This window comes from Copadichromis virginalis, linkage group LG9, assembly GCF_057382275.1.
Source record: "Copadichromis virginalis isolate Kocher_CV1m ecotype Utaka linkage group LG9, C_Virginalis_male_GT1.1, whole genome shotgun sequence".
Lineage (NCBI taxonomy): Eukaryota > Metazoa > Chordata > Actinopteri > Cichliformes > Cichlidae > Copadichromis > Copadichromis virginalis.
In genome coordinates, this window is record NC_140626.1 from 27,237,139 (window position 1) to 27,262,321 (window position 25,183).

The following is a 25,183-nucleotide window of genomic DNA, read 5'->3' on the forward strand; positions in this document are numbered from 1 at the left end:
ACGTTTTTTTAAGAGAAGAAAAGTTTAATTTGAGCTAACAAAATTCATTTCTGCGTGCAAGAAATGTATTTCAGTGTTTGCTATTATCCATATACACACACAATAACAGCCCCTCTTGCTCAGTTGTTGGCATTTGCTCTTGCTCCTTCCGGAAACACGGTCCAGAATGTAGCTAAATCCAGTGGAGTGGTTTGGTTTAAACTAGATTAAAACCAACAATGGTCTTAAAATATATATATTAAAATAAAATAATAAAAAATACTAACCGAAAATGGACTTAGCTACATTCTGGACCGTGTTTCCGGAATGCAGTAGCTAGCGAGCTGATTGGAGACTGTAACAGCCAATCAGAATTTTTGCATCCAAGTCTGTGATTGGTTCTGTGGCACACTTATAACGGTATGCACGGAGCAGAGATGTTGTGAGCGCGAATGACACACTGAGAGCAGATGTCTGTCAGCACACAGAGCAGAGATCTGAGCAAGAGCAAATGCCAACAACTGAACGAGATGAGTCAATGTCCCTGACATGGATCCTGGAATGGCTAGAACTGTACAAGATCAACAGGACCGAAAGAACCTTCATCACAAAATCAGTGGGGGGTGCAGGGAACAACACTAGAGGCTAATTTAACGCCAGGAGAACAGTCGCCATCAACTGCAGGATCTACCGAGGAGATGTTCTGTTCCAACTGCTGTTTTTCATTGGCCTCAACCCACTCAGTAAAATCATTAACAAGACAGGCTACACACACGAGCCAACTTTTAGGAAAAAGATTTGAAATGTTCAGTGTATGCAACGAAACCCAAACCCTGATCGAATAGAAGACACTTTATTGGACATTGTAAGACCAAAGACAAGAAGAATGCAATGTATGCAGCAAAACCTTGATCCCCAGGAAGGGACCTCATTGGCCGCTGTCCGCCCTAACTCAAGAGCGATGCAGCAAACCCAAACCTAAGAGGGAAAAACCGGGCACCAAATGAGGTGATTCCATCTGACGCTGCCAAGCCAAAGGGTGAAAATAAGAAGAAAATGCAGAAAAATGCAAAACCAAACCCCAGAGCCAGAAGCCCTAGACCCAATCAAGGGCCTTGGCCACATCAGTCCAATGCCCACTTTAAACCCAATAATGGGCCTGGGCAACATTGACGCAATCCACAGTTTTTACCGAATCAAGGGCCTCTGCAACATCAGCCTAATCATGACCTTAGAACCAATGATGGGCCATCTCAACCACAGCCTAATCCTCACTTAATACCAAATGATGGCAGACATCCATATAATGAGACTGATGAAGTGGGTGCGCTGAGATTCCTCCTGCAGGAGGCTCAGCACATGTGTAAAACCAATCTTTACAAAATGACAGCTGCAAACCACAAACCTAAAACACAGAATGATTGGCTTCGCCTGCAGCTAAAGTGCTGCAGAGAAAATGCTGAAAAAAACATTCTTGAGCTCCAACAACAACTGGAACAGGCTTGCAGAAACAGACCCGAGGAGAACTTCACCCCTGTGGTGAATGCAGCTCCTGTTAAAGACGACAACACAGCTGTGACAGCTGCAGAGCTGAGTGTGGACGCTTCAACACAAATTACAGAAGTTCCACACACAGACTCTACAGACATGAAAACCGTTCGAGTAGCTGATTTGGAGACCCAAGTAAAAAAACAGCAGGAAGAGATCGAACAACTCCGTGAGAAAATCCTCAAAACTCAGAAAACTCTAGAAGAGGAAGTTGCAAAACGCAAATAACAGGAACAAAGAACCCACTGTGAGTACGCCAAACTCAAAGCCAAACTCAAAGCCAAATAGAGACAACACATCAGTCAAGTTCAGAAAAAGAGGCCAGCGTTAACAATCCAGAAAATTCTCCAGCCCAAGCCGAGACACTCCAGGAGAATCAGCAAGAAAAAGAGGAGGCCAGTTCTACCAAACGAGAAAATCCAGAGGCCCGAGATGACAACATGCCAGAAGAAAAACTAAAAAAGAAAAAGAAGTGCAACTGGTTTTTGAGACCATTCACTTAATTGACTTCACAGTAATATACAACAAAATATTAACAGTTACTTAAAGTGCCTAAACATGCATTTTAAGCATATTTGCTTAAATATTTTGTTGTGTACAAAGTTTTCATCGGCTCCACCCCCCCCCCCCCCCCCAAACCAGCCACGGCAGATGGCCGCCCCTCCCTGAACCTTTTAAAAGGTCGTTTTTCCTCCCTACTGCCGCCACGTGCTTGCTCATAGGGGATTGTTGGGTTTTTTTCTTTAATTCAGTTCAGTTTAATCCATTTATATGTAAATACCGTTGAATTGAATTGAACTGAATTAAAGATTTTTAGGAGACAGAGTCACTGAGTGAACCAGGTTATTATAACATCTTACCCATAAAAAATTACGATTGACCAGTTAAATAAAAAATTTGATTTACCAAAACATCTGAAGTGTGAACATTTAATTTTGTCTCATTTAAAACATATTAAAATGTCAAATTACAACAATCATAATAATAACAACATATTAACAGCAGAAATAAAAATGTTTACATTCTGCTTGAAAGCATTGTTCTTTGAATGATATCCACTGTATCTATGCTGTTGATGCCTTTTGAAAGCATTTCTAATAGCATCTATCAAGTAATATGCCTTGCTCAGTGGTTCATGGAAGTATTAACAGTTTTGGTAACTTCTTTGTAAATAGAAATTCTACAGTCTTATACTAGTAAACACTTTTGCTACATGCAGAAGACAGGTATAGTCAGCTGAGTATCCAGCCATTATTATGAACGTTTTCTCTTTGGCATCCACAGATGCAACAGCTCATAACAAAACGGTGCAAACACAGGTGAATCCACGTAAATATACTTTTATATCTGAAAGTCCTGAAGAGAACAGTGTTATGTAAACAAGTAGGAAATTAGTTGTTGGTTGATAATTTCTTTGTTGTAAGAATGATTTGTGGCAATAAATCTTACACCATTGGGAAGCCTGTTTATTTCCCTTTCAATAGTGACAAGTTTACAAGTAAAATGTTTTTATGGATTTGAAAGACAGACTTTGAAAAGGAAGCTCTTCAACTGGTGGAACATCAGGCATTGACAGGCTTTCAGAAGGAGGTTCTTCACTGGGAGGAACATCAGACATTGGTGGAAGCTCAGAAGGGGGCTTGAAGTTCTTGCATATGTGGTTCTTTGCTACATCAGCAATTGTAGTGAGCAGCTCTGATGCAAAGTTTGCAAGGTTGGTAAGTAGAATTTCTGGAGGATGTTTCTGTCTGATCTCCCTCAGAATGCTCTGGACTATGTTATCTCTGACAGAGCGGGACAGGTGGCCTGCTATCCATCGCTGTAAGAGTTTTGGTGACACAATCCAAAGTGGCCTTTGTGACACTGGTGGAGAGTATGCTCAAACTCTAGGAGGCCATGTTCAAGAGGGGGCAAGTAGGAAGCTCCCAGAAGCCCTGCAAGGTGTGGGGAACTACCTCTATAACCACTTGCAGTGAGCAGTTTGGAGCTATGCTCTTCCTGCTGCTTCTCTTTAAGAATCTCAATGTAATTTCTCACCATGCTGAGGAGTTTAGTTGTTCTGTAGAAAAATGTTATGATAATGATATTTTAAACATATTTAAAGCATCACAGAAACTGTAGCTGGACTGTTAATAATTGTCAGATGTAACTCACTGAAATTTAGGAGGAATGAACTCTGGAAATTTAAGGAGCATCCAGGCAAGAAATTCCTTGTCCCTCATTTTATTAACGACATTTACTGCCCACACCTGAAACACAAAACACATTTACAGTGTAGTTTTGTTTAGATGTTATGTGAACAAAATAAATAAACCTCCAAGTTACAAGTCTTGTGAGTTTTCTAGTCTCACCAGTTTCAGAAGAGGTTTGGCTTCTTTGTCTCCAAAATCCCCCAATTCAAACTCCCAAAGCCTTCAAAGGAAAATAAACAGAGGCTTTCTCTCAGCATTTACACTTCATCACAAACAGACTGTCAGGTTTGAGGTGGATGGTCAGTATCACAATAACTCACTGCTCTCTGAGTGTCTGTTTGCTCTTCTCCACCAGAAAAATCTCTCAGGTCTTCAGCAGTGATGTGTGGGATTTTGCTTTCCTGCTGAAGACTGAGGAACTCCATCATTGCAATCTAAAAATAAAAGGAGACATTTAAACATCACCACTCTCAGGTCCTGAGAAATCACCTGATATTTTACATGAGCTTTGGTTTGGATGGATCTCAGTCTTAACTGAGCCCTGTAGCCTGGAAGATGCCAGCAGTGTTGTTCGACATGAACAACACCTGTCAAAGAAATAAGAAGTTACCGATTGTTACTTAAGTTGATTCTCAGTCTGTCAGCTTTTAAAACTACGTCAAATTCTTTAAACTGCTAAAATGCAGAAGAAGGAAAAAACCTGTCATATACCCTGATGGGTTTGTAGATTCCTCTACTTGCTTCAGTTGAAATGTAGTTCTTGTGTCACAGTCGGGAACACAAACTGTCAAATACCGTCCAAATTGTGTAAATTGTGTAATGCGAAATGCAGAAATGAAAAAACTCTGAGCTCGATGGTTTCTGTTGTACAGATGAGCTGTTTTTAAAGTCTGATTAAATTAAATTAAATTAAAGTCAGATTTATTTTTATTTTATTTCATTTATTTAATATTTATTTAATGCAGAATTCTAGAACGGTCACCATGGAAATACTTGATGCAAGTTTCATGTTATAAAATTAAAAGAAAACACTTTATCTACATTACACTAAACTTTATTATCATATAAGTAGATAAGTGAAGGCTACAGGCGTCCTTAAGTCACTCCTGTGAAAAGATGCAACATGGTGAATCAGAAAAGACAGAAAGTTACTCTGCAGCATCGTGTCCTTTTATATTATTTGCCTGCTTATCTCCATTTTCTTACTGTAGATGTGAACATGAGCAGTAAAACAATGGTGGAGGGGACTAATGCATACATTTGAAGGCTGACAGCATGTAAACTGGCCCTTTAAACAGTCCAGAGGGAGAAATCTCTGTGTAATCTGTAGAATCTAAAGCACAATAATAATAGCACCCTAAATAATGAGGTCATTAATTACTAGGATACCTACTGTTGGAGTCAAATTGTTAAATGTTGTCATTGTGTTACTTAAATTTGTAAGTCTTAGTTCAAACTATAGGATCAAAGACATTCCTTTGTCTCATACCACCTCTCCAGCCACTCTGTTGGTGGGGGAGGCTGAGGTGTTTTATTATAGGCGCATCCTATCTGGAAGTTCTGTTTCTTGTGTGGTAAGCTTCCTGCTTTTATTACCCTTTTGGTGAGCAGGAGGTCACACAAACGCACCCCGAAACACATTCTCACACTCACATACCTATACACACACACAAACACATTCTCACACATACATGCATACACACACACACTCTCGCACATGCATACACATTCACACACGTGCTTACACGTACACACACAGTGCCTTGTCTTTTGTAACCATAGGGGGGTTTTACAATGGGAGGTGCTTGTGTGTACTGTAACTGCTGTGTCTTGGAAATAAAAGGCTGCGAGGAAGGCTGCTTAGATGAAGTTGGTTAGAAGACAGGTGAGGAGCGTTCAGCTCCAAGAGCTTGGGTTCCGACCAGTCTTCCCTTGCTAGCAACCAAAAGATGTTCGTCTTGTTTCTGTCGTTAACGAGAATAAGTTTCTAAACTAGCGGGGCCTGTGGAAACGCAGACCCAACACCTACTGCCATGTTTTTTTTTAGTAATATATCTCTCATGTTTTCTTAGTAATGTGTCTCACATTACTGATGTTTAGAGAGGCCTTGTTATGTTTCACGGGAGTTCAGGAGTGAGTGATGAAAGTGATGCTACACCACCACTCTGCCTCTGGACTAGTGGGTTGCTGCTCTATGAGCTCAGCAGGAGGAGTTGAACCCACAGTGGTTCCCTGGTGGGTAGGAACATCATACTTCAGGTTCAATATTATAGTTACGTTCTTGATGGTCTGAACCTCAGACAGGAACTGGTCAGGACAACTGACTCAGTTTTTTCAAGTTCTGTTACAGAAAGAGAACTAAAACAGCAACACCTACACCTCTACCTGACCACACAATGTTAATGATTTGTCTTTTCAGTGTTGCTATAATATTTTCGGTTGCTAAATACAGCTAAAAGCAGAAAATTCATTGTTGAAAAATCAACACAACCCGACTTACGAAATAAATTCGTTCCCGAGGGTCTTTCGTAAGTCGAAAATTTTCGTAAGTCTAAGCACCCATCGCGCCTTTTGAGTGAACGATAAGCTATAGGCTAATTGCTAACTGCAACAACAATCTGGTCGTTAAGTCTGACGTCACTAGCCATGTCTGGGCCTAAACTCTGCTGCAGGTCCATATATCAAACGATCACTATGGCATTACTGAGAGTTGAAAAACTGTCTAAAGTATTTCATCTTTAATAAAATGATCAGCGTTCTGCTCTACTAGGTGTAACAATTGAGTTTAACATCCAGGCATCCATGAAAACGGAATTTATGACATTTAACGGAGTTAGAAGTTAGCAGGAAGTTAGCTCGCTAGCGTCTATCTAAATACAATATAGCATGTCCTGACTGCGGGGTTTTGGAAACAAATTAAAACGTACAGCTCTGTTATCACTTCCAACATAAATGAAGACAGAAAACTAAACAGCAGTGACGTTTGTAGGCTTACTGAAGTTTGGCTAGCTGGTATATAATGATGTGCTACGTGACTAGGGTTGCCAACCGTCCCTTAAAAAACGGAATCGTCCCGTATTTAGAAACAAAAGTACACGTCCCGTATTGAGCTAATAAGGGACGCACTTTGTCCCGTAATACAGTGAGAATCAAAAGTAGTCTATAAATGTTAATGGAATTAACGCTTTGTTTGAAAACATAATTCCCAGCCCCTCTCCTGCTTTGTGACCAATGAGCTGACAGCACACTTATGACAATTCGAGTATGACAATTCAGATTATCTCATTGGTCGAGGAAAGGTCGCTTGCGGAGAAAATACCGGAAGACAACAGATGACCACAACAACAAGCATGGCCAACAGGGAAACAAACGCCGACACTGCGGTGCACGTCTCGGATGACAGTACACCTAAAGCTGGGCAAACACTGCGATTTTTTTCAGTCACGTTATTCAGCTCTTGCTCAAACTGCACGATTGACTCGCAGGGATTAGAAGTTTGCAGGTCACGATGCAGGTCTCACACTATACGGCCCGATGCTCTGATGCGACCTGAGTGCTCACACTGTGCCAACATAACATGAAGGTTATAACAGAAAATCTGTCGCTCGCTCTCTCTGTCTTTCACTCACACAGACACACCACCATCAACTTTGCTAAATTGCTAATGAAAAACATGATCAGGCAGCTGTGATTGAGCAGCAATGTAAATCCAACTATTTTCACGGTTGTTGTGGTCGTGATAATTTTGTGATGCCACATCGAAAAGGCTCGGATGAGCTTTCCAAAGTTCTACAAGTGCCTCCATCACTTGTGTCCAGATCACACGCTGCACAGCCGTGCTGCGCCGTCTTTTTCACCGATGTTTACGTGTTTGCGCATGAGCAGTGTGAGCGGCTGTGGTGACACCCTCACGAGCGATTGATGATCGGGAGCTGGTCGTGAGGTGTTAATCGCTTCTCGTTACCCCACGTATACTACACGATGCACGATGAAGGCCAAAATCGGGCCGATCACCAAATCGGTCGCACGACTCAAAAATCGGCTCAAAATGGGCCAAAAATCGCACAGTGTAAGCCCAGCATTAGAGCAGCAATGTTTGTTCCCCTCAGAGAAAGAAAAGAAAAAAGGCTGCAAAAGTACAGGGAGGACTGGGAAAAGGAAAACACCTGGCTGGGAAAGTGCACGATAACACCTATAAAGCGCACTGCACTGTGTGCCGGCGCACTTTTTCCATAGGCATGCTTCTAGTGGTGGGCACAAGAAGAACATGAGGGGCGTGAAAGCTCGGGGAACCCTTAACCAATTTTTTGTCCACCAGGCCACGGCAGAAGCAGATATGGTATGTAAACACTGGTTTGTTTTTTAAACCCTCTGGTTAAGGTTAATATGGGCATGTGCGGTGAATATCAGGGCTATGTGGCCAGAAGTGTGATAATATAATTTATTTTGTGTAATAAACAACTGCAAGGATGGATGATTACAACAAATAGATGAATAATACATAAAAGTAATACATAGATGAATAATGATGATGAGTTAAGATGCGTAATCATGGGAACAAGCGGGTTTACAAACAGGAGCAGCTGATTAGCATTAGAAAAGCTGAAATAATACCTCAACTGAAGCCAATTGTACTAAATGCACTATATGTGCACTGTTACAAGAATATTTTTCGTTCTATTGCTTTCTATTAATTTATATAATTTTAAGTTAAGCAGGACAGAGTTCTTTTAAAGAAAGATTTACTTATATTCTCAAAAGTTAAGCATGACAGGCTTCTGTTTAAGAAAGAGACCTGTTTTACTGTGTTAATGTTGTCATTTTGAGCTAAAAATAAATGGCTAAATGATCATTTGTTTCCCATATGGTCATATCACAAAGAATATGCATCTGCTTAAATCAAATTCAAGTCAAATGGTTAAAAAATAATTTCACACACACAAAAAAAGAGCTACCACACTGGGAAGGGTGAAGACAACTGGGTTGCCCGGCCCTGGCCACGAGGTGTCCCTTATTTATTTTTCAGGGAGTTGGCAACCCTATACGTGACCGCTAGCGACACAGCTATGTTAGCATAATATAAACAAGCTAACTTTTTTCCCACTCGATAAAAGTTAACGTGAGTGTTCTCGGTGGTCAGGAACAAATGTAATCGCATGGCAGGATGCTGTAAAAGGACCAAACTTCAGCCAGGAGAACAACTGAGATAATCCATCCACAATACGAGGTTAGTCATTCATATACTGCTGCATGGGCTGGGCTGTAGTTACATCCTAAGATTTTAAAAACTGAGCTTAAATAAATGATTAGCGGTAATAAAAGCCGAGAGAGGTCAACAGTGATCACTGACTGTTTTAGGAGCTTTTTGAGATTAAATAGAAGAAAATACAAAACATTAAACATGTTAACAACACAAAAGCCATATTAAACGCAGACTACTTTAGGCCTGGAAGTAGGATTCGTCACGTCATCACTTAACGACCGGATACGTTGTTCAAGTGGAACAGCAATGCGCAAGTACGAAAGCCAAGGGGGTTGTCACATGATTCGGAAGGCATTGTGGGAATTGTGGGCATTGTGGGCTCAGCCAATAAGAGCCAGTGGATTTTGTTACACGGGCATTTTGCCGTACCACAGGCAGAAATATTGCCGTTAAGTGCCTTCGTAACTTGATTTTTTCATTAAATGGGGTATTTGTAAGTTGGGGTTCCACTGTACTAAAGTTCCCCAAACAATCTACAAAGGGTTTTTTTCTGTCCACCAAAGTAAATATGATTCAAGAGATTTTTGTAAATTCACTTGTCCAAAAAGCAAATAAAAAGATCAAACAAAAGATATACTGAACGACAGTCAGCATTACCAGAGTTAGCAGAGCTACTGTAGCTTGGTTTATAGATTTGAATTAGGAGGGATGAAAAAGTGAATTCACTTGACTGGAATCTGCAATCTACTGACTTCTAATGGTGAGATTTTACAAGCTCTAACTTTAATGATACTTAAACAATAGGCCAGGCACGGCATTGCTTTTGCCTGAGCCTGTTCAGCCAGCAACACAGCTGTGTAATATGTGAATAAAATCAAAACCTGTTCCAATCAAATTTCCCTTTTTTTAAGTTTTGACCTTTTTTATTGTACTTCTAATTTCTGAAAAATTACTCTAAAGCTTCTTCTAATGCTCCAGAGTCTATTTGGACCATTTGGACATGACAACCATTAACTGAAGTATGAAATTATGCATTCCAAGGTTCACGTCAGAGTGCATGGAGTCAGGAGTAAATTGCAGTAGATTTTGTCAGTGTCTGTGGCAAATAAATTCAACTTACCTCCAAAACTGACAAATACATTCATAATTAACACACTTCCCATTGTGTGAAGACTGCAGCAAGACATCTGCAGATCTAAAAACAACAACAACAAAAACAACTATTAAAAACTAATTTACCTGCTCATTTGATGTCCCTCTTACATGGTAATTCACTCACTTGCTGAAACTCACACACACACACACACAGCAGATGTTTTGCAAATTTTTTTTTTATTTGAGATTCTTGTGTTTAGACCTTTAAAAAACATAATTCCACTCTTAAAGTGATTTAAAGAATATGAGATTTTAATATTCATTTAGATTTTTTCTGACTCTAAATTTTCTTTGGTCATTACTCAGTTTTTTTTCTTTCTAATGTACATTTTGAAGATATTCAGTTACTTTGCAACTTTGAAACTTCGTCTTCTGTGTGAACTTCAGCTTTCAACATTTCTGCACTTTGGCTTATAGGTGAAAGATTTGGTGTATGTCAGTTAAATTTAACAAGCTTCCCAAATATTTCAGCACTTTAAAAAACAAACAAATATTCATGTATCAGCATTCACACTGCATTTTCTCCAGGAAATGCATTCTCTAGTTGTAACGGTATTTTTTTTTTCTTAAAGATTTTTTTTGGAACTTTTTATTTTATTTTGTTGAAGACGTTTTCGCTGTAGACGATGATGAAGAGCGAGTGACGTTTCATTGCTGCGCTGTCGCTTTAACGGTGAGTGACGGCAATATTGTGCGCCGGTGAAGCACAAATCCGGTGACTGACTTTAACCAGTCCTGTTGCCCAGTGTTTTGGGTTAGTTTAGTGCTGTGAATTCATGTATACTAAGTCCGTTTTGTTTACTTAAACCACACAGTAGGCTGGTTAGTGTAGTTCTGCGATATTGGGAAGGGGCTCGCTCAAATCAAATCATGGCTTATATTCAGGTTTTGAAGGTCCTGCACCGAAATCTGCAGCACAGAGCACCACAGGTCAGCGTGCTTATCCATACGCACAGGAGAGTGTCAACATTATCAAGACTGGCCTTCCACAGTGGACTAGAGGCTAATTCGCCTGTGCTAAGCTGCTTAATACAAACACACAGACGGCGGGGTATTTGTCTCGACTTTACAGCCAGAAATAAAAGCAGCCCCGAGGACCGAGACAGGTCAGTCTCCAAGTTCCAGAGTGGGAGTCCAAAGCCTTCAGCTGCACAAAAAGGTATGCAAGGCGAGGAAATAAAAAGGATTTAAGTCGTGCTCATATGTACTCAGATATTAGGAGCGTAGTTTCATGATAGCCTGCTATTTTCAAAGCAAACCATTAGGGTTTGTCCGTAGGCACTGTGAAGAAAATGTACTATATTTAACCAAGCAATGATTTATTCCATTGCAGCAGCAGTTTTGGGACAAAAATATACACAATTATTGTATTTATAATCGCAATCAATCGCTCTGATTATCACCAGCAGCAGAGGAAATATCTTAAAATGACCCAGGAGTTTATTTACTGAATAACTGAACAAACACTTGCCTTTATTAGTGAGATTCTAACTTTGCCTAATATAAATGAAAACTATGCACAGCTGTTGCATAATAACCCTCCACACTGAATGCCTTCCAGTGAAAGAAGCTGGCAGGGACTTCACCTACCTGATTGTGGTACTCATCGGGCTTGGAGTGACAGGTGAATACAGCGGAATTAAAAAGCTGCAGTCGTAACCCAAGCAATTCATCATCCTGTTTGAAATGACGTCTGTGTGTGTTGTCAGGTGGGCTGCTGTATGTGGTGTTCCAAGAGCTGTTTGCATCCGCGAGTCCAAATAAAGTGTATGGGAGAGCCTTCGATAAAGTCAAGTCACACCCAGAGGTATGAACGATATTAGTGACTGTCAAACATGAGGCCAGGCTAACAATGTTACAGTTCAGTATTTAAGGTCCTCTTGATGATCTTATGAGGTCATATAAAAAGTTTCTTGTTTATTGAAAATGTAGGTAATTGGTGCATTTGGTGAGCCAATCAAATGTTACGGGGAGACCACCCGTCGAGGAAGGAGGCAGCAAGTCAGGTTGGTGTTTTGTTAATTAGTCAAACAAGTTCAGCAACAAAGCCCGCTTTTAGTTAAGGTAGCCTTAACATGTATAATGGCAGTCTTTGTCTCTTCTCCTCAGTCATATCGAGTACCTGAAGGATGGAATGAAGCATATGAGACTTAAGTTTTACATTGAGGGCTCAGAGCCGGGAGTGAAGGGGACAGTGCATACAGAGTCTAAAGAGGTTGGTATTCTGCCACTCAAAAGCCAGCTTATGAAATACATACATGCACAAGCACTGATTGACATTTCTGCGGTGAATGTTTTGTGTCTTTTCACTAGCGCCTACTCAACTCGACTCTGCTCTATTCAGTTTCGGTCATTTTTAATCATATTTGAGTACCACCTCGATGTAGGTGGGATCGTTGTAGCAAGGCGACCTGGAAGTCCCCTGGCGTTATTTGTATGTGACACAAACACAATGCAAAAATGGAGGTGTGAAGCAGCACTGCACTCCTCTGTCGTCACTAACTAGGGAGAGCATAATTAGCCAGCCACCCTGCCATTGCCCCCGAGCCCGCTGAACCGCCCCTCTACACACCTCTGACACAGGAGGGCATCAAGCCAATTGTTTACCTGCTACCAAACTGATGCTAAAACTCTGCATCTCATCATTGGACCAAGCTGTTGGTTTGTGTTCTTATGAAGGAGTTGCTCTCATGACTCACCCAGTGATGTCACCCTCTGCTCAATCAGTGGCTTGTGGTCTATTGATGTCATATTTTCAGCTTGACTCAGCTCGCTTGGAAATCCAGACTAATAGGTACTCAAAAAGTACCTAGTAACAAGTACTACCATCTAATAGAAAATTGAGTAATTTTCAAATTGAGATAAGCCGAGTAGGTGCTAGTGGAAAAGATGCTTTTGTGGGGCCTACAATGTAGCCTACCTATCGTAGGCTCGTTGTTGCCAGCATTTATGCTTGTGCGGGTGTATTACGGGTAAGTTTATGTTGATGTTGTAATTATTATTCCCTATATTGAGGCAGTGATTGTTGTTCTCTCACAGTTAAATTGAAAAAACGTGGCAAAAAAGTATTCCCAAAAATGCACAGAAGAAATCGGCTGTACTGGACAGACCAATCACAGTGGTTGCGGGCTGTGACGTGTAGTTAGATTCAGGTGCATGTCAGGTTACGTCATAGAGTTTCAGAGGATTTTGCAGTTACAAAACGGCTTCAATGGGTAGATTTCACACTGAAGTGTAAATCCCCAGTAAGTGGCACTGTGTGTCTTCCTAAAGCTTTACCTAGTTTCATATGTGATGGCCGTCACATCGCTGATGTTTTTATATGTGTTTAATCAACCAGTTTTTTTTGTTGTTGATTTTACAGAATCCTGAAACTGGAAAATATGAGTTTCGTTATATATTTGTGGACATGGATGTCTACCCAAGACGGACTATAATTGTGGAAGATAACAGATAAGGACCTTAGATGTGTGATTCAGCGTTATGGAAGCATGAGGAGTGTGTGTTAGATGTGTTGCTGGACAAAAAAGCTGGAGAATTCACCTTCACATAGTGTCAGAGGCTGTTAAACAATTACAGCTTTGGTGTAGCATTTGGTGTAGAGCCTTGCAAAGCAGAGATCAAAGGATCACATGGCCCCGTGCTACTAATTTATAAATGTTTGTTTTTTTTACTAGATTGTGATCTTGATTTTGAATAAAATAAAACACTTGGGAACAAACATACAACTGAAGCTCTGTGTGTGTGTGTGTGTGTGTGTGTGTGTGTGTGTGTGTGTGTGTGTGTGTGTGTGTGTGTGTGTGTGTGTGTGTGTGTGTGTGTGTGTGTTTTGGACCCTCCCAGGGAAGGAAGTATGTAATAAGTTCTGTTTGTTGTTAGCAGTCAGTTTTCAAGATATCATTTTCAAATCTTGTTCGATGGCAGATACCAATAGCAGCTTAAGCTGTTTTCATTTTAGTTCACATCAAATGTGAACTTCAGTAAAAACTTTATATTACCCACTATATTTTGGCTTCAAACTTCTCAACAATAGATTAGACCTTCATTGGGGGACCTTCATTGTAAGCCCTCCAAGGTCAAAGTTAATCTTTGGGCGGGGGTGTAATTCAAGGAACTATATTGAGTAATACTTCATATGAAAGCGCATGGACAGAGCTCTACAACACATTAACTTTTTCAGTACAATGCCCTACAGCGTTACAATGACCCCATAAATTTTTACAAACTCACACACTGCATAACTATATCTTAAAATCTCAGGTTTCTATAGCTTGTACAGCCAAAGATAATAAAAATACATCATTTTAGTATGTAATGCTTCAAGGTTAAAGGTCACACATCAGGGTGCTGTAATAAAACCAGGCTGACGTCAGTGTGTATTAAAAGCCGGCTAAAGTTAGCAAGTTTAATAAAACCAGGCTGATGTGAGCTTGTTGTAATAAAACATCATAAAACAACCATGTTTTAGCATAGCCTTTGTCCTTCTAGGGGAGTTGCACTCTCTCGAGTGCTCTTGTTTATTGTAGAGATAATTTTCATTGGAGCTACAATTCTTCCTTCATTTGTAAGTTGTTTTTGGGGTGTAAGGTCCAATGACAATTTAACACATCTTTTACATGTTAAGCTCTTTTTTTTATATACATAAAATACAGGTCTAGAAAATATTATGGATGCTTTCCTGTCAAGTTTAGTTTATTTGTTGTGTACAGAATTACATTTTTAGAAATGAAGTATGAAACAGTCACCACTAGATGGAGGTAACGCATTGAGCTATGTACTGCATGACGTGCCCTTTTTTACATTTTTGCAAGTATTTTCCATATAGAATGTGGAAACCGTAATAATAAACCAATATTAAAACTTGTCTCAACTTAATGTCTCATTTTAAGCAATGGCTAGCAAGATTGCTTTGAATTTAGTCTGTTTTCCCTCTATTATTTTTAACTTCAAAACAGTGCTAATGTCACAGGCCTGGATTAAACAGGATAAAAAAGCAAAAGCAGGGAATAATTAGAGACAAACCAGACCATTAAATGTTCCCTTAGGCTTTCAGAGGCGGTCATATATCCATAAAGCTTTTTATCACCCTATAATTTGGAACTGAGCCCATCTATTGAGCAAAAACAGAAAATATTGATATTTCACAGAGTTACAGCAAGAGGCGTTTCGTAAATCCAGTTTATCCAAAGTATATATGCATTTTTCTATCAACGGAACAAAGTTTGATTAACAGCTTCGATCTTCTTACGTCCGAGATACTGTTGCTGGAGGTCAGCACGAATAAAAACCTCTATAAATCTCGCGTTTAATGGGTTTATGCTTCCAAATATTTGCACTGATCTCATTCTTGTGTAATACTGTATCCCATGTGTACCCAATCGTCCCTAGAACTCGTGCTACGTTCCATGACCCTCGGAAATAGTGGAATTTGTGATGGACCCCCAGTAAATCGTTGTAGCAGTTATCTTGGAAATGTCGCTTTTTATTACTGTTTCTGCGTCAGTGCTGCTGCTGAGATATGAGTCTCGTAGCTTTATATTACACGTCTGTAAATCATCTAAAAACAGACAGATTTAGGTGTTTCTTTTTTATGAAGGGGTTAAAAGTTGTTGGGTTTTTAATAATTAAAAAATTATAAACCATGAACGTACCCAAGATAACGTTTCTGGTTCGCATACCGAACACGAATTAGCTTGATGCTACTCGACTCTAAATAAGTTCTGTTTCAAACAGACAACACTTGAACGGGGAAATTTACGCGATTAATTATAATAACTGCGTCCAATAATTTGTTCCCAAGAGGGGGCAGTTTACGGGAAGCATGAAGACAGGAACCCTGTGAACATTTGAACACCGCCCACTGTGAAAGCGAAGGCATCGCTGAACACAGGGGCGTGCTCAGTCAGTCAGAGCTAGCTAAAACTCTGTAGGACTAGTTTAGTTGTTTCTCCAGGGTTAAGCCAGCGTGTAGCTGTTGTAGTAACTAGCTTATGAACTTGTATATAAGAGCAGGAAGGTATGCTCACCAAGCAGCCCAGTCTCCGTCGTTGTTTTTCTTGCGGTGTGGGTAAATAGTGTACGGCTGCTGCTGTTCCTGTTGTTGTTGTTGTTGTTGTGGCCTGCTAGCTCTAAACTAGCCGTAGCCTCATCTGACTCACGGAGCTCCACTCTCATCACATCCCCGAAGACGTTTGGGGGAATGGCACACCTCGTCAGCTAATCAAGAAGACCGACTTGTCGCTACAGAGTAAGTTTCGTTCTTGTGTCTGCTTTTACTAGACCAGGAAGCTATACTAACTGACAAACCGCCGTGTTGAACTCACCATCTTTTTTTTAAGTTGCATAAAAGTGCTTAACCCGAGCTCTGTGTGGATAGCGGCTTGAGGGTTACACATTCCATGTGAAATCTTCAATGATTAGTTAAGACAGTGCGATGGATTTTTTTTTCTTTTTGGTTGAATAGCCTTGGTGAAAAATGAGTTAAAAATTGCTTTAAGTGGAAGTTTTTCCTTTTTCTTTGGGCAGGAATCTGCAGTCTTCTTCCTCAGCTATGAGACTCTCTGCTTAATAATTAACATCTCACAATAATGGAGCTATACTGGTACATGTGAGTATATTGTATGTATTTTTCGTTAATTAAATACGGAGCTTAAAACTGATCCTTGAATCTGATCAACCTTCCTTCTCATTCTTTTGTGTCCTTTACAGAGTTGTCATTATATTCATCGTCATAAAGATATTTTTCTATGTGTGCTGGTACCGGTCGAGACAGAGGCAACTGGCAGCATACCTGAGCAACCCACGCAATGCTCAGATAGTCATTGTTGGAGGAAGGGCCTACCTCCATCAGATGTGTGAGAGACAGAGCGTAAGTGCAGAACCCCCAACACATATGAACATGCACCTCACAGCGCAAAAATCCAGCTGTGAACTTCTGAAGTGGTTTCACACCTTGGAGGAAGTGACTTTATACACAAAAGTTCAAGGGTGTTCACAGTGAAGAGGACCTCCTCATGCTGGCTGAGAGACTGGAGCTGAGTGAGAAAGAGACAGTCAAATAAGGTCGTGGTTGTGTTACTTTCTTTTTTCTTTTTGCAGGGGAGTTATTTGCTTTCTCGAGAAGGCATGCGGTTTCCAGTCGAGTCATTTTTACTTCGATAGGCAGCATTTCACTTTTAGTGTCATACTGAGCAAGTTTGTGGTCGTCCATTAATAGGAACACATTCTGGTTTGAATGCATGTGGGGGTTTTCGTTGATCTGGAGCTTTCCCCCCCCCCACCGTCTCTGTGTGAACTGTTGTGCAAAACCCATTAAAGCGAAACGCAAACACAGGGAGTAATTTAAATGATTGTCTTGAAAAACTTTTTTTAAGATCCTACCATTTACAAACTATTCATGAGATATATTGGGAGGAGGTAGTCTCGAATGTTTAATTTGCTTGAGATTGTGATTAGTTTACATGGTTTATTCAGGCTGTTTATCCAGCCAGCAGAATGGCTTTCATAGTTTGCTTTGAAACCTCTCATGTCTTGGCGAAACACGTGCTTTTCATGCTCATTTTAAAATTAGCTATTAAAGGCAGCCTTCTGTTTTATGAGCCCCTTGAAATGCGTGTTGGATTTGCCTGTGTTTCTGTTGATGTTCTCAGGGATACGTCTAGAATAATAATGCCTTTCCTCAACTTCAGCGTGTAGCAACTGTTTTCTGTGGGTTACGCCACAGGTTTAGGCATCGTGTTTGTACCTTCCCCAGGGCCGTTCAGCTTTACTGCCTCTCTAAAACACCTGGAAGCAATCTCCATGATTCAGAGCTTCCCCAAAATGAGAATTATTAACAACGGTTTCTAACTCCAGACCGCTACATTCACTCCTTGTTAGGTGTTGTAAATGCTGCATGAACGGGAAAGTTAGAAACAGGTTTTTGTAATAGATTATTAATTTAAATGGAAATGTACATACAGAAATTCATCTTCACCAGATTTTGAATTATTTTTCGGTGTTGTCTGTCCATGTAGCAAGCACACAGAGGGATATTTTTAGTATTGTTTGAAGGATTTGTGCAACAGGAAGTGACCCATTTATAAAATAAATAATGTAGCAAATGATGCAGGGGCGACTGAGCAATGCCGAGGCCTTTGACCTTGGGTTTCCCAAGACCAATTATGATATTATGTGTGCTATCTGAACTGAAGGAACATGCAGTCCAACACAAGATTGCCGGCTGGCTATACCTCCTTGAACTCATTTTGCTTATTCACTCCTCTCTAATCTTCCATTTGTTTCACAGTTTCTGCATTCCCCCGTTCCCCCTCCCACACTTTCCCTTTTTCTCCCCTTCCTTTTTCCCCCTGTTCCTCTCTTTCTTCCTTTCTCTCTTCTTTGTTCCCTCTGCTGTCTCGGATATATAATGTTCCCTGTTTAGATTTTAATGGAATGTGCAGCAGGGAGACCCCTGTGGTCATCCATAACCCGGTACCCTGAAAGTTTTCTGAAGAAATGCCAAGACGACTCAGCTTCATGATGCAGCACTACTTGTTAAACCTCTTGGACAGCTCTACTCACTCAGAGACTAATATGGCAAAAAAAAACCCAACCTTTTGATAGATAAGGGCCATGGAGAGAAATCCAAATGATTTGATAAGCTATGAGCTGGTTTCAGTCCTCTTTTTTTAGGCCTACATAAACAGTTGCTATTATGTAAGTGGTACCCAATACCTGGGCCATGGACTGGTACTGGATGAAAGCATTTAATTAGATTTGGAAAATACAGATCACAATAATTGTGCAAGTTTAGTTTAATGTAGCTTATTAGTGTGGTAATTATCTTGAACTATTCTGTCGGTGCTTCACTTTCATCATCATTTCCTATCACGCCCACAACAACAGGATGATTAAACTAATAAGCTCATTAGTCTGTCATCACCGACTTACAGCGTGTACACCTGGATCACCAACATGGGCAACAGGTTCAAGAGAGCTTGAAAGCATCATTCAAAGGTGCTGATCTGTCACTTAATAAAACGGACTTCTTTGTCATATGTGGGCTGTATCACAAATCTGCAAAAAGCATTTTAAAACAGACATTTTTTAACATCTCAACTATTTTCCCGTCTTCTCTCATTTCTCCTCTCTTTCAAGGAAATGATTGTATGTGTATTAAAAACGTTCCAGCCTAGTGTAATGTAAGCAACAACTGCTGTTATGTTTATACAATGAACTGGCAGATGTCCTCGCTTCTTCTTTTGTGTAAATACAGGCTTAAAAAACGGTTTATCGGGTTTGGGGGGAAAACGTTCCATGGTGGTGATCTGTGTTTGAAGTCAAACATTAATGATTTGATTCTTTGAAAATGCTGCCCGGCTGTTTATGTTCTGCCCTTTGTTCACTGGTGGTTTTTTGACTTGTGAGCTGTGGACTGTGGCAAAAAGAAAGAAAAAAAGTTTAAAAGAGCTGATGCATGAGTGTAATATTATGATAACCAGCAGCAGCGTCATCTCCGGAGATGTGTACAGTAAAGTTAATGCGGCTCGTTTCCTAATAGTGTTAGCGGTGTTATGATGTTGGCTTTAGCTAATAGATTTCTGTCTGTAACGGCTAAGTGTGTATGTGTGTATTTCATTGTGCTTCTGCTTTTTGTGTGTGCATTTGTGTAATTAACTCTGTGTTTCCTTCCTCCTGTAGCAAACATCAGTCTGGCCTAGTTGGTATGGTGTCCAGGATGACCTTTCACTAGAGGAGCCCTCCACAGCCCTGCCACCAGCAGCATCCTTCTCCCAGCTCGACATGCCACCACCATACGAGGCAGTATCTGGAGGTAACAAAGCTGAATAAGTCACACACATCTTTTGCCTCCTTGTTCTGTTGTTAGCCTGCAAGCGAGCCCCATTCAAAATGTTTCCCCCTTCTCGTACTTCAACATCCTGTGGGGTAGAGCGCTCGACCGTTATCCACTAACAAGTTGGTTCACAGCACCCAGTAAAGAAAAACAAGATATTTGATTGGCACAAGGGCTTAACTGGAGTCCCCTATTCCACCTGCGGTGCTGCTTTGAGCAGTTTAGTGTCAGATTACACAGCTTGATGGTTTCACTACAACATAAGGGTGGTTGTGTCATATGTACTTGAGATGAATTGTGCGTTAATTACATTCCCTGACACCCCCCCCCCCCCTTTAGTAACTGCATTTACATCGATTTCATTCACAGAAACGGTGGGAAAGTCCACCACGTTTCCTGACTGAATACTCTGTGTGGTCGCTGTGATTACATAGTTTCATTTACTGCGATGCAGAGCGCTTGTTGCTGACAGTTTTATAGTGGAAGTGGCTTTTTTCAGATATAAGTAACTGAAAAAGAGAAGACAACTGCCGGATGATGTTTTTCGCTCTGAGCAGCGTTTGCCAGCTTTAGAAAGTCTCGGGGCACACATCAGCTTTGGCATTGCTTCAGAGCCTGTGCACATAACGGCTGTAGTTTCATCCAGTTCCCTTTAGTGCTCCATAGTACTTATTAGAGCTGGGCGATATATCGAGTTTTTAAAACATATCGATATATTTTTATACGAGATATAAGATGTGACAATATCCTTTATATCGATATAGTCTATGTTACGTTATAATTATAGTTGTGGAGCCGCAAGTTTGCCTCTCTTTCGTCCACTTTTGTCTCTACGCAACGTTACTCCGCCTCGCCTTCACTGAAGACAACTCCCCCTCCTACCCCATCGCTTCACGTGCAGGCAGCGACAAGACGGACACGGCAAATCTCCGTTAACGAGTTACTGCGCATCGCCCCATGCGTGGGGCTGGACGGCGTCAACGTGCTAACGAGCTAAACATGCTAACGAGCTAACAGCGCTAACCCTAAAATCCTTTCATTCTCTCAAAAGTTGATAGCGCGCCTTATGTATGAATTCTGGTTGTGCTTGGTGGCCGCGAACCGATTTTATGTGGTACACGGCGCTCAGCAATCTGTCAAAAATGTTTGAGTACGACTTTGGTAAGCTACGGAGCTGCACCGCTTGATAGATTGTCGGCGCATTACGGCTACCGAGGAGCTTCGCGGAGTGATACGTACTGTGCATCAACGTAATATTACCGTATTGTGTGTGTATAAGGACCATAAATGGCACCTGTAAGAGACGTGGTTATGAAGCGGATTTCAAACTCCAGGCTATCAGTCACACAGTAAAACTTGGGAACAGAGCAGCTGTAAAATCTGTCTGTCTTTGTTATTACGCTCAGCGTCTTTTAGTTTACATTTTGACTGCACAATTGTGAGCTCTTTGTTTAGCACAAAAACAACCTTGTTTTCTTTTATTTATGGAGCATTATTATTTAATGAATGCTCATAATTTAATTTTGAGTAATTTTTCATGTACATCTGTGCTGTATGTTAATAAAAGTGCCTGTGTGACATCTGGGACACAGCTTTGACTAAGAACTCTTTTTGTTCTTACTTTATGGCTTAAAAAAAATATCGAGATATATATCTTATATCGCCATCCAGCTAAAAAATATCGAGATATGAATTTTGGGTCATATCGCCCAGCCCTAGTACTTATATCTCTAAAAAGAGCTGTCCTAATTAAAATGAGTTCACATGCTGGTTTGCAGTCAGAGGTTTGTTTGTCAGAGTAACTCCATCAAAATGAAACCATCTGTTTCAGTTGTATCCAAGTGCATTGCTTCTGTGTGTGAGTTAACTCGTTTTTGATGACTGTTTTAAACTGCGCCAGAAAAAGCAACACTAAAGAAGAAAGACCCTAGTTCCTTTTCCTAACAGAGGCTCAAGTACTGGACATGTGACTGGCACTTTGAGAGCTGATGACTCTTTCCCAATTATTTTGTTTTTTAATTCCATTACCCCACTTTTGTTTTTCAATTTTAAATAATATTGCTACTCGTAATCACTCTTCTCTCAACTAGAAAAGGGATTTTCTCCCTTTTCTAGTTGGGGTTAAATGTACTTTAAACAGTCATGTCAGTGCTTTCAGTTTTTCCTGTTTTGCATAATTAGCTGCAAATATGTGTTTTCGTAGGAGGGCACAAGCTAGCCACTCCAGCTTTTAAATCTTTGTATCAAGTTTCAGAGCGTCCTCTTTCGCAAATGGCATCTCATTTGATCTGAAGTGGTAGTTGAGTCTGACAAGCAGGATGTGGTTACAAAGGCTGGAAATGGTGACATTTCAGCAGCAGTGTAATTACACAATGTGACTGGTTCCATTTCGCCCTCATATCAGATCTTTTTTTCCTATCGGAGACACCGGGGAGGGGACGTTTGGGTTGCTGTAATACAGCAGTTTTAATAGTGCCACTGCATGAAGGTATAATAAGCACTGAATTCGGCGTTACAGCCACACAGCACTGTGTAACTCCTGTTTTCTGCGTCTGCTGCGGCACAATTTAACATTCGCTGTTATTGAATATTTGAAAGTTTTGTGACCGTATGAAGCATGAGTAAAAATTCATCATCTCAAAAAGCTCAACCGAGAAGCTGTGAGAAGTACCGAAACCTTTTTTTTTTTTTCCTCTTCCATAAAGGGAGTGTCAGGAAGGTTAAGATTATAATCTTTTTTTTATGATTTTTTTAAACAGCTGACTAAAGTCAAAGTCCTGCCCACAAAAAAAAAAAAAACACCTTGCTGCTTCCTAACATTACAGCTCATTCTATGATCAGCGTGAGCCCCATGTTTAGAGGTGATTTATGTTTTCTCCTGTCGGATGTTATGGTTGAACAGTTTGTTTGTAGTTTATTTTGGTGCATAGTTCTATTATATTTAAGGTGAGGGAAACATTTATCCGGTGGATATCCCTAAACTGAGCAGCTCAGTTCGGGACAAGTGTGTATGATTTCCTGTTTCCTTAAGCTGTCTTCTCTGTTCCTTCCAGAGGACGACCTGAAGCCCCCTCCCTACAGCGAGTGTGCCCAAGGCGACGTGCCCGACGCCCCGCAGCCCTGCCATAACACTCTTCGTATTTCTGAGGGAGGAGACTCCACTAGCGTAAATGAAGCCCCGCCCCCCTACACAGCATCTCCCCCTACACAAGTCAGCCAACAGGACGGCGCTGTAAGTCACAGCGGGTCCACTTAATCAATCCCTGATGCCAGTTTGCCTTTTCCATGCACTGCCTTCCTACGTTCAACCTCAGTGATTGTTGCCAGCCTAACTCTCACAGGAGAGCAAATGTTTATTTGGATGTTTGTGCGTGTATATGAGTGTGTGTGTGTGCATATGTTTGTTGTTTTGTTTTTTTTTTTACTTTGTGTTGTTTAAAAAAAAAAAAAAAGTGGTCATCTGATGAGTTTGGCAATAACAGATGACTTCAGTGAGCCTGTGTGCCTCAGTCAGGACTGCCTTCCAGCTAGGATGAAAATAATCCCCTTGACCTCTGAGTTTCAAGGGTATCAGTGGAGCCACAGATGAGCGAGAGAGACTTTTAAAGTGTGCTCTGTTTTATAAAGGGTTTCTCTGAGGCCACCTTCTTTCACAGAACTAAAATAGTTGATCAGTCTCAAAATCAAACAGATGCTTTAGTTTTTGTTCCAGATGCTATGAAGCATAATATGTGGGGCACGGCTTCATATTTGTGTCCGTCTGTAGACGCTGTTCTGAAACACAGTAAGCGAGTAACAGCCTTCCATACAAATTCACAGTGTAGACAATCTAATTATATTTCAGAGGAACTTTGCTATGTATAGCACATGTGCATAATAAATACTTTCAACTCCAAACTGTGTTTACTCAGTGCTTCATTATGAGTGCACTTGAGTGCTATTTGATAACAAATGCACCAATTGTCTTAGATAATTACCCCATTATCCCGTGTGTTTTTTTTATTGTGGTGATTATACCGGGACGTTAGACAGTTCAAGTGACTATTACCCTGAGAATGGGATTGAGCGAGGGCGAACAGAAAAGGGGAACAAGTGGATGAAATAAATGTACGCTGGCAGTAGAAAAGATACGGAGCGAGTGGTCGTAATCGGTGTAGCTGCTGGGTTCTTTCTGCTGCTCATCATTATTATCTCCTATACACCAGATTGCAAATAGTGTAAACATGAATTCTTCTTCTGTTAAAAGTTGGAAAATTGGACAATTGCTTTTGTTCAATGGGTTGAGAGAAATGCAAATGTGTCTTATGTAGATGTAAATCCAGCTGGAGGATGATCAAAATCATTGTAGTGAATTGTAATTCTCATTTAAATATGTCTTCAAATGAAAACGTGTAACAACCCTAGAAAAACACTCACAGGGCTACGAGCAAAGGCTCAAAACATTCTTGGATGTGAAGGCTGCTTTTTGTGGTTTTTAGAAGTCACCAAAACTGAGCTGTCACTTTTTTCTTCTCTTTTTTTCTTTGTGAAAAGAAAACGAACCAAAAAATTTTTTTTTTTTTTTTTTTAAACAGTTCTGTTTCTGATCATTTTTACCTCTGCCACAGGGTGGTAGAGTTCAGCTGTTTTACATATATGTTTTCTTCTGTTGCAATTTTTCAAATACTATTTCTTTGTAAATTTTGTTTTTGTTCTTTTCTCTTTTTTTTCCTGTCACTGCATTTCAGTTAATCCAGAAATAACACTGTACTCCCAAATAATCCATTTTACGTGTTTGTTTAATCAGTCTGTGTGTAGTTTCTGACCATTAAGGGGGCGGGGCGTGAGAAATCTAGAAAAACTGAATGAATTTTAAATGTTTTCTGGACTTTTGGGTAAACGGGGTCTGTTCGGAGAATCACATGTGATGTACTTTAATGGTAATTCTTTGTATTGTGATGACAAATCGTCCGACGCTGATGCGTTTTTACCAAATTTACCTGTGTTGGTTTTACAATCTGGAGGATGTAACGGAGAAGCTCCGAGGTGCAAATCTGAATGTGGGCTTGAAATGGCATCTTTTGTATGGCGGCAGCATGATGACGATTGACGACCTGAGTGTTACGAGGCTTCTGTCCGTACTGTGTCCTGTTTGTTCACTTCACGTTCATTCCCATTGTGGGCAACATATCAGATGTCCCCACTTAGTAGCTTTGCAAGTCGAGGGGAATTAATTATTTTTTCTGCTTTGGGAGAAATGCATCTTCTGTATTAAATTGTTGTTATACAAAA

At 40.5% G+C, this 25,183-nt stretch overlaps 2 protein-coding genes and 1 long non-coding RNA gene across 4 annotated transcripts; 2 read left to right on the forward strand and 1 right to left on the reverse strand.

Moving 5' to 3' along the window:
- Positions 1–2,442: 2,442 nt before the first annotated feature.
- Positions 2,443–16,169, reverse strand: LOC146702043 (uncharacterized). Of its 2 annotated transcripts, XR_014922271.1 has the most exons (6): positions 16,104–16,144; positions 4,255–4,306; positions 4,040–4,153; positions 3,879–3,939; positions 3,682–3,776; positions 2,443–3,586 (listed from the first exon to the last, which is right to left on the reverse strand). It is a non-coding gene; the product is annotated as an uncharacterized LOC146702043 (long non-coding RNA). The 2 variants fall into 2 exon arrangements; XR_014922270.1 differs by lacking the exon at positions 4,255–4,306 and having other exon boundaries at positions 16,104–16,169.
- timm21 (translocase of inner mitochondrial membrane 21) lies at positions 10,761–14,941 on the forward strand. The gene is made up of 6 exons (XM_085468537.1): positions 10,761–11,236; positions 11,639–11,701; positions 11,787–11,884; positions 12,010–12,083; positions 12,187–12,292; positions 13,442–14,941. The coding sequence occupies exons 1-6, from the start codon at positions 10,948–10,950 to the stop codon at positions 13,532–13,534; spliced, it is 723 nt and encodes a 240-aa protein (XP_085324663.1). The 5' UTR covers positions 10,761–10,947; the 3' UTR covers positions 13,535–14,941.
- On the forward strand, positions 15,701–25,183 carry LOC146702045 (uncharacterized). Its single transcript, XM_085468538.1, has 5 exons — positions 15,701–16,324; positions 16,603–16,684; positions 16,786–16,945; positions 19,759–19,891; positions 22,966–25,183. The coding sequence occupies exons 2-5, from the start codon at positions 16,665–16,667 to the stop codon at positions 23,166–23,168; spliced, it is 516 nt and encodes a 171-aa protein (XP_085324664.1). The 5' UTR covers positions 15,701–16,324; positions 16,603–16,664; the 3' UTR covers positions 23,169–25,183.